Below are 9763 nucleotides of genomic sequence, written 5' to 3' on the forward strand. Positions count from 1 at the left end.
CTGTACCAGCCAGCCACCAAAAATAAACCCCCCCAAAACACAAAGATCTAAAAACTAAATAAAATATGGCTTAATTACATGAGTAAAAATACTAAGGAAAGGGCCGAGCCCGTGGCGCACTTGGTAGAGTGCGGCGCTGGGAGCGCTGCGACGCTCCCGCCGCGGGTTCGGATCCTATATAGGATTGGCCAGTGCACTCACTGGCTGAGTGCCGGTCACGAAAAGGACAAAAAAAAAAAAAAAAAAAAAAAAATACTAAGGAAATATATGAGAAAACACAAAGCATAAAGGACAGAACCACCCACTCTGCACAACGCTCCCTGAAGGCTTCCCAGCCCTTGGCCCTTGTGCCCACTCTCACCAGCACCCATCTACCATTCTTTGTGGGATTCCTGCTCCCATGTCTCGCTGACCCCCTTTTCCCCTTATTCCATTGTTTTCCATAGAACTTTGTATTAGTCCGTTTCTGTTGCTTATAACAAAATATCTGGAACTGGGTAATTTATAAAGAAACCATGCTTAATTTGAAGGCTGGAAAGTCCAAGATCCAGGGAACTCATCTGGTGAGGGTCTTCCTTGGTGGTGGCTTCAGTAATACATGGTATCACATTGTAAAAATGGCGGGGGCAGAGAGAGAGCTAACTTTCTCAGTGGGCTTCTTTTAAAGCCATCAGAACCACGCCCATAACCACCATTAATCTATCAACTTATTACCGATCCATTCACTAGGCATAGTCCTCACAATCCAATCACTGCTTCCAAGGCCCCACCTTTCAATTATTCCAATTACTATGATAGGATTTCCCACTCTCCCAACAGTCACAGTGGGGATTCAAGCTTCTAATATCCAAAACTTGGAGGACACAATTCAGTCCTTATCAGTAGCCAACAATTTTTTCTAATTTTCACTGGCCTTTTGTGAAGTCCTGATCCAGGTCAATTTCTGAAACCTAAGGGCAGTGCATGATAAGTTTTGCCAATTTCTTTCCCGGCCCTTCAAGAAGCCCCTACCTATTGACAAAACGTAGAGAATTTCCCTCAAACATGCCTGTCCCCAACTTCAGGCTCACAGGAAATGTGCCCACAGAACGTGCTGCTCCTGAAGTGTCCCAGCCCTAAACCCTCAAGTTCCTACCTTTGCACAAACTGTTCTCTCTCTACTGCCTGATCACCACCTTAATGCAAGCTGCTGCCACCTCCCTAAACCCCTGTGACCATTCAACTCCTCTGGTCACTTCCCCTCTGTGGTCTCCAAGCCCTCCTCCACCCAGCAGCCTGAGGGACCTTTGTGAGTTACAGATCTGATTGTCATTCCAGTGATTAAAAGCCTTCTGCAGCCCCCTGTGCTCCTGAGTCAAGTTTGAATGTGCCTACCGGCCACAGTAGGTGTGCCCCCCCCAGGGTCCTCACTGCAGACACAGATCAGAGCAGGCCCTTGCCAGTTCCCTCCAGGGGAACTGAGACCCTTTCCTCTGACACTGAGCAGAAATGAGCCACAGGGCATCATGGTACCTACCCTTTGGGGAGCATGACGGCAAGTGTTCCAGAAGGTACCCAGGATGAAAAAAAAACACAAAAACACAAAGTCTTGAGCAGTTACATAAGGGAACATGAACTGGGACAAAAAAAATCAAAACTTCCAGCAACTTGACAAGTCCCATGCCAACTGTCAGGTCCAACCTGTTGGCTGCAGGGTAAGAGCAGGAGGTCTGAACACAGAACAGAACACATAGACATTTACTGGGAAAAAAGTCAACTTTTAATTGTAACTGACCAAACTGCATCCAGGAATGTCTTTCAACTGAACAAAAGAAACACAATAAAATTTTACTGAAGAAACAGGGTTTTCACTGGCCCCAGTGCTTCTGAGGGTCAGGCTAAGAGCAGCCCATTCCTGGGGCCAGCTCTGTTCTCCACTCGTTTCTCATCCCAAGAGGAGGGTTGGAGGTGGGCGAGGGACCTGTCCCCTCCACCCATCATGCTGGGAGCTCTTAGAAAGTTACTGTGGGGTGAGCCTCTCCTTCCACCCCATTCATGTCCTAAGGTAAATGGAGACCCTCTGGACACCATCCAGAAAGCCAGGGAATGAGGCAAGACAGTCCCAGTGCCTTCATGGCCTTTCAGCCAATGGACATTTCACTCCAGTCCACTTGACTGGTTGTTCCCACTACCCGGGGTGAGGATTAAACAAAATATGCACTAGAGAAAAAACTTAAATGCCTCAGCATCTCCACAATGCAAGTCACACAGCAGAAGAAAACATAAAACAATAGCCCTAAAGAAAAGTGCCCACCCTCAGAAGACACGTTCAAACTCTGTCTGGTTGGTAGTGGTGGGATTTCGGCTCTGGTTGGTCGACTGCTGGGTAATCTGGCTGCCCTTCCGGCGTGGTGGCGCCAAGTACTCGAACATGGACGTCAGGTGGGTGGATAGCATGCCCTTGAGGTCCGAGGGCATGGGGTCGGACCAGAAGAAGTCATGGTTGAGAGCATCGTCACTGTCAATGCGCTGTGCAGGATCCAGCACCAGCAGCTTGTCGATGAGGTCCAGTGCGTAAGGGTCACGCACATAGGCCTTCAGCCTCTCCTTCACCTTCCGCTTCTGGCCCTTGACCAGCTCCAGCTTCTCAAACAGCTCATATTTGTCCACGTTTGGCCATACCTGGGAGGGAGGAGGCATTGAGAAAGAATGGGGTTTGGTCAGGGGTTGTGTGGCTTGTCCCTTGGTCCGGCACCTAAATGGACTCAAACAACTTCTATACTTGGATGCTCCCAGACCATCCTTGGAGGCAGAACTTAACCCCTCCAAGGTGAAAGCAGCAGTCGTCACCACTGTCACACACCAAGTGCCTAGGCCCTTTTACATGGATTGCCTAGAATATGTATGCCAATCCTGAGACAGACATATTTCTGTTTAAGAGGAAAGAAACCCAGTACTGACTCAAATGCCTTGCCCGAGGCTGCAAAACTAAGTCCTCATAGTCGAGACTTGAACACAGCCTAAGCAACTCTAAAGAGCAGGCCCTGTCCCTCCTCCACCAGCGTTCTCCTCAGAAAGGAGCTTTCCCTCTATTCCACACCCCATTCCTCCTCCACCAAGGAGACTCGGATCTCTGCACTCTGTGGGGACCAGGAGCCTGGGCAGCTTGGCCACATACCTCTGGGGTGATGGAGCCACAGAGCTGGCTGATGAGGGCAAGCTGGTGCTGCTCTGTGTTGCCCTGCATGATAGGGCTCCGGGTCCACATCTCTGCCATGATGCACCCTGCACCCCATAGGTCAATGGGGGGGCCGTAGTCCCGCTCCCCTGGGAAGAAGAGCACACCAGGAGGGCCCTTTGAGTCCGAGGGCCTCTTGAGACTCAATGCCCCATGGCCAGCGACTCAAGAAGCCCTGGCAGTGGGGGGTTATGGCCGGGTAGGTGTCTGGTCCCTGCCTCCCTCTGCCAACTCGGTAGTCCTCACCGAGCAACAGCTCCGGGGGCCGGTACCAGAGTGTCACCACACGGTTGGTATACCGGTTGGGCTGGCTGTTCTTGGCTAGGCTGAAGGCCCGGGCCAGCCCAAAGTCTGCCAGCTTTAGGACTCCATCACGGGTGATGAGCACATTAGCAGCCTTCATGTCCCTGTGCAGGATCTGCAGAAAAGACAAGAATGGGAGCTCAGGGGCCGACCCCGTGGCGCACTCAGGAGAGTGTGGCGCTGGGAGCGCAGGAGCGCTCCCGCCACGGGTTCGGATCCTATATAAGGATGGCCAGTGCCCTCACTGGCTGAGCATGGTGCGGCCGGTCAGCCAGGTTCTGAAGGGTCCTCTAGCCACACCCACCCAGCAGTGGGAGCAAAAGCCAGCCCAAGCCTTGGTCTCTCCTCCCTACCTTGTTCCTGTGGATGTAGTAGAGACCGTTGAGCAGCATCTGCATTACCCTCTTGATCTCAGAGAGCGTGAACTTGACCAAGACATTGCTCAGCAGCCCAGCAAGGTCATGCTCGCAGAAGTCAAACACCAGGTATATACTGCCTTTGCAGCGATTATAGGGAGACGCTGAGGCAGGAAGAAAAAGTTAAAAAAGAAGCCCATACCCAACTCAATTTTTTTTTGGCAGCTGGCCAGTACAAGGATCAAACCCTGGACCTTGGTGTTTAACTCACTTTCCCACAACCCAGCTCCTCCACCCTCCAACCCACAGACCCTAGTGCCCTCCAGAGCATCCACATGTTCGTTCCTTCACTGGTAAACTATTTTCTGAGTGCTTCCTGCTGTGGCAGGTCCTGCGGAAGCATCAGCTACACCAAAAGAGGACCAGAAAAAGCAGTCACTATTGACTGCTGAATTGAGAGGAAGTATATCTGAGTTGAGAAGAGGCCATTTAAGTTGTCCAGTTCCGACTTTACTAACAAAATCTTACACTATAAACCTCGTTTTCTCATGAGAACCAAACGACTTACCTTTGGTTCGGCAAATCTCAATCAAGTTGACCACATTCTCGTGTTTTAGTAGCTGGAGGATCTTGATCTCCCGCAAGGCTGTAATGGGGAACTGGGTAGGAGGAAAAGGGAAAGTGCTGAAATGTGAGAGCACTACAGGGCAAGGGCGGCCCCGGGGCTTACATGAAGGATCACAGGTTGGGAGACAGAGTAAGACCACGGGCTCGAAAATCAGCTGTTTCAGATGCCTTATCTGTAAAATGGGCGTTAAAGTAATATGCACACCTCGAGGAGCTGATCTGAAACAATAAATTGAACACTTTACTATTAGTCATTAAGTGCTCCACAGTTTCGGTCTTCAAACTTTAGCTCTACACCTGTTAACAAAAATAATGTCTTAAAAAATGTCCTTGTTAAGAAACAGGTCTCTAGGAAACAGGACTAAAGCTAAGATGGTGTAGGGAAGCGACTGCTTCTTTTCAATACATTCCTTTGAGTATTAGCCACTTTTAAAAAACATATGCATGTGTGTTCGTTTTTTGTTTTTTATTTTTTGCATTAAACAAAATCAGACGTTAATAAGGAAAAAGGGTTTAAAGCCTTCCTAAGTTCGGGAGCCGAGCTGCACTCAATAATGCAAGCATGAGCTCCCCCTCCTGGCCCCAACCATATTAACCTAAGAATGAAACATCAAATGTTTCAGAACGTTTGGATTTAAAGATTTACGTTGGAGGCCAAATTCCTGCAATATGGAAATTTCCCGAACTACTACATACAGATTAAATCCCAACATGAGACTCCTAGAAGCAGCAGGGTGGAAACCCACCCCCGTGTTTAGGGCAGCTGGCAGGCTTGCCCATCCGACCTGTACTCACCCCCTCCTTCTCGTTTTCCATCAGCACCTTCTTCAAAGCCACCTTCTCACCGGTCTGGCGGTGCTTGGCCTTAAACACCTCCCTGTAGGCCAAGAGGGAGACCCAAGAGAGCTAGCTCATCAGGTTGTTTCCGCAGGGCCCGCCCCTCCCCCACTAGAGAAGGAGGGGCCGCAGGAAAGAAGAGATTCCGAGCGGGGCGGGGCGGGGCCGCGTACTCAGGGCACGCGCCTACCCCACCACGGGGTATCTTCAGTCTCCCTCCGAGTCTCTGCTTCCTTCCCTCAGCCCCTTCTCCTCCCTCAGGCGTCTCTCGTAGAGATACCACTCCCCTCACAGGCGCCTCTCTGCAAGCCCTCCCCGCCCCCCACCACAGGCCTCAGACTCCTCCCAGCCAGCCCGCTTCGTCAGGCCGGACCAGGCTGCGGCGCGGCCTAGCGAGACCAGAGGGCAAGCCCGGGGACCGGCTGCTTCCCGACCACCTAGCGCCGGGTCCCGGACGTCCAGACGTCGACCCTAATGGGTGCAGGCCCACAACTGTAGGCCCCTCAGGGCCCAGCCTTACCCGAAGGTGCCTTGGCCGATTTTGGCGAGCTTCTCGTATTTGGTCACTTCATCACAAAAGGGGCACTCTACCGAGTCGTACTGCTTTGCCATTGCCGCCTCCAGCGCGCTGCCGCCGCCCCCTGCCGCCGCCGCTGCTGCTGCTGTCGCCGCTCCCGCCCCGGGTCCCGCAGCCGCGTTCCAGGCCCCTCCACGGCCGCGCCACTTCCGCCTCCAAGGCCATTTCCGGCCTCGCGGCGCCGACCCCGCCTCTTCCGCCCGCCGCCCACCGCCAGGCCCCCTGGGACTTGTAGTTCCCGGGAGGCCAGGGGGAGCCGGGGCTGCAGAGGCGCCTCCGCCGCCGCCGCTGCCCCCGCCTCCGCCTCCGCCACCGCTGGCCGCGGCCCCGATCGGGGGCGCGGGGAGCCGGGGCGCCGGGGCTGGGGCTCGGGGCGGTGCGTCCCGCTGCATCGGCCCGGGCCGCCGCTGCTGCTGCTGAAGCTGCTGCCGCTCTGGCGCCCGATCCGGGGCCAGCCGCAGTGCCCTGCTCCTCCTCCTCCGACGGCGCCGCCTCCGCCGCGCTGCGCGGGGCGGCGGGCGGGGGGGGCAGCCCCCGACCGGCGGCCTGGGGGCTCCCTCGCCGGGCCCGGGCCCGGGGCGACCAGGCGAGGGGGCGAGACGGGAAGAGCCGACGAGGAGACGGCCCGAGAGCCCGGGAGGGGGCGCGTTATAAAGGGGGAGGTGCCCTGGCCTCGCCCTCCCCTCCCCCTCCGCCCGCCCCCTCCCGCCTCCCTCCCGCCCTACGCGGCCGCACCTGCCGCCGCCGAGGCCGCCGCCCGCTCGCTCGCTGTCAGCCGGCCGCCCTCGGCGCGTCACCGCCCGCGGCCCCTCCTCCGCCTTCGGAGGTGGGACCCGGCGCTCGACACCTGGCTGCGGGGCGCCCCGCCGCGTGCCTCAGTTTACCCCCACATGTCGGCTGCCGCAGGGAGCCGCTTCCTCCCCGGCTCGGTGTGTCCCCCCCACAGGCGAAGGCGGGAGGCGCCGAGGGAGCGGCCTCGGGCCCTGGGAGGAGGGAACGGCCCCCGCCGCCGCCGCCTCCCCCGGACGCCGCCACCCGCCGTTAACATGGCAACCGACGGCCGCCAGGGGGCGCGGCGACACTGGAGGCGGCGAGCGAGCAACGCCCGGGCCTTCTAGCCCTGGACCCCGGGATCCATGGGAGGGGTGAAGCCCACAGGACCCCTCCCCCGCCGAGCTGGTCGGGCCCAGCGTCAGTGATCGCAAAAATAGCTAACATTTACTTAGCGCCCCTCAGTGCTCGGGAAGTGTTGGGCGTTCCCTCTGAATCCTGAATCAACAGCCCCATAGTCAGGATCACTAACCCATTTTACAGAGAAGGACATTAAGGCTCGCAGAGGTGAGTTCATTTGCCCAAGGTCACACAGTGGCAAAGCTGAGACTCGAACCTGGTCTGTGTGAAGAGGATACCCATGGCTCACGCTATTTGCAGTCTGGCCAGGAGGATAGCAGTGATGCTGTTGGATGCTTTCTGTCTTTACACAGGCATCAAGCCCACCATTCACCCAAAGATCGCCCTCCCAAGTCCTGTACCCTCTGCCTCCTCCCCCATCCCACCCAAGTCTTCCTCAACATCTTCCTGGCTCCAGAAGCCTTCTGATTCTTTCTCCAGCTCTGCCCAATGACCAGCCCCCAGCAAAGCTGTCTCCTCTACCTCCTCTGCTCCTCTTCGATCTGTCCTCTCCTCTCCAGCCCTCTGAGGATGGATCCTCAGTCCCCCCAAGTCTGGTCTCTCCATCTGTCCCCCTCACAGCAGGGGCCAGGTCATTCTGAAGTGCAGTGTGTATGTATTGCCCCCCCACTGTCTTCAGGAAAAGCCTGAATGTGACATTTGAGGCTCTTTCCAGTTCACCTCCCCGGGCCAAGGCCATGGAAATAAATCTCCGCACTGTTTCTCCAAGCCTTCCTGCCTTCAGGGTCGTGCTCTGCTAATTCCACTCCCTGATACCCTCTCTACCTGCAAGTAGCCCTCAGGGAGTTGCTCCCCAGCTCTTAACCACTGCTCAGCCTTGAAGTCTCCTCCTAGGAGGGGGCAGGAGTGGCTTTAGTGACCTGAGTATCCCCGTTCTGGGGAAGGACCCTGCCAGGGAGTGTCTCAAGGATCAGGCTGAGGAACAGGGATCCTTCTCCTGAGGGCAGTGGAGTGATGTCAGGGAGTGATCTTCATGGGGACAATATTTATTAGAAGCAAGGAGGTCACTGGCTAAATCAGGGTGGAGACAGCAGAGAGGGAGAAAATAATAATGTAGTAATTACAATTAATTGAGGGAAAATAAATGGTCTGAGCCTCTCACTTAGCTTTACAGGAATTACGTCAATTCTCACTCAAACATAAGAGGTGGGCACTATTCACCTCCACTGTACACAGATAGATACTTAAACTCAGGGGTGACATCACTCAGCCAGGTTAAAACATCTGGCCAGTGGCCACACTGGTATTTGAACCAGGTCAGTCTGGCACAAACCCCACTTTACCGTGTCAGGGCCCTGGCCATCTGGGCTAGGGGCAGCGCTGGGGGCAGGACAGTGATGGGAGAGGTGAGAGGGACAGTGGCATGGGGGGATCTGCCAGGGGCTGGTGTGGCTTCCACTGTCAGACTCTCAGCCAGGCCCACTGCCTGTTTCCCACAAGCCCTGCCTAAGTCACGTCCTGTGGGTAGAGGCCCCAGCAGGGGTTCCGGTGGTGGTGTCACCTCCACATCACCATCCTGGCCTGAACCCCAACATCCGCCAGTTACTTCCCCTCAGGGCCTCGGGCCCTCAGCCCTCCCTGAGGGAGGAGAGAAGCAGGCAGAAGAGGGCAGAGCCCTTGGGAAGGCTGCCCAGGCCTGGGGCCCTGGGTCACCAAGGCTGGCAAAACCCAGGTGGAAATGAGAAGTGATTTCCCACTGACTTTGACTCTGTTTTGCTGGTTTGAGGGAAATGTTTGCTGCTTCCCATGGATTGGCTAAACTGGCAAGGCTGGGCACATGGCTGGTCCTCAGTAAATGTCTGCTAACTGACTGGTCAGGCCCTGAGAGAGCCTCTGGTCCTGCTGCCATTTAACAGTTAGGGAAACTGAGGCACTGAGTAGGAAAGGGAGCCACTGGACAGCTGTTTGACCCTGGCCTGGACCCTCTGTTTTCTTTCCCCACACAGGGACAGAGTAGGCGGCATATGGAGGGGAAGGAAAAGCCAGCTCATGGGGTGGGGGGCAGTTGCTCTTGGTTGTTGGAACATTGGAAGAGACAGGGCAGTGGCTGGATAGACCGGGGATACCGGAGAGAGAATGCACCTTAAAACCATGCAGTTTCTGCCGCACTAGCCAGCCACTGACTGTGTGCCTTGCCCCATGTGGACTTGCATTGCCCCTCTGAACCTTTACAGCACCTCTCTTAGGAGGCTGCTATCATTGGGCCCAAGTTACAGAAGAGGAAACCGAGGCTCCGAGTGGTGAAGTGGCCTGCCCAAGGCCACACAGCCGGGAAGCTATGGAGCTGGGATTCAAAGCCAGTCTCTGCTCCCAAAGCCCAGGGTCATTTGCCATCACCTTACACTGTCCCCAGTACCAGGCAACCAGGCCAACCAATGGGAAAGCATCTTTGAGCACCTACAGTATAGCCCCCATGTGCTAGGGGGTCAGTATGGATGAGTGAGGCCCATTTCTCTCTCAAGAAGCTTGAGGGTGTTTTGGAACATGCAAATAAAGACACAGTGCATAGAATACTTTTTTCTTTTTTTTTTTGTGGAAGGTGACTGGCTGGTACGGGGATCCAAACCTTTGACCTTGGTGTTATGAGCACCCACGTTCTCCCAAGTAAGCCACCAGCTAGCCCAGTGCTAATACCAATACTAATGAAACTCTCAG

The 9763-nt window shown here is 55.3% G+C and overlaps 1 protein-coding gene across 1 annotated transcript; it reads right to left on the reverse strand.

Moving 5' to 3' along the window:
- Window positions 1–1748: 1748 nt before the first annotated feature.
- CDK9 (cyclin dependent kinase 9) lies at window positions 1749–6416 on the reverse strand. The gene is made up of 7 exons (XM_063082245.1): window positions 5861–6416; window positions 5299–5380; window positions 4445–4535; window positions 3874–4040; window positions 3464–3635; window positions 3158–3306; window positions 1749–2661 (listed from the first exon to the last, which is right to left on the reverse strand). Exons 1-7 carry the CDS (start codon window positions 6307–6309, stop codon window positions 2296–2298), a joined length of 1476 nt encoding a protein of 491 aa, XP_062938315.1. The 5' UTR covers window positions 6310–6416; the 3' UTR covers window positions 1749–2295.
- Window positions 6417–9763: the final 3347 nt, after the last annotated feature.

The sequence above is a fragment of the Cynocephalus volans genome, chromosome 17, assembly GCF_027409185.1.
Source record: "Cynocephalus volans isolate mCynVol1 chromosome 17, mCynVol1.pri, whole genome shotgun sequence".
NCBI lineage: Eukaryota > Metazoa > Chordata > Mammalia > Dermoptera > Cynocephalidae > Cynocephalus > Cynocephalus volans.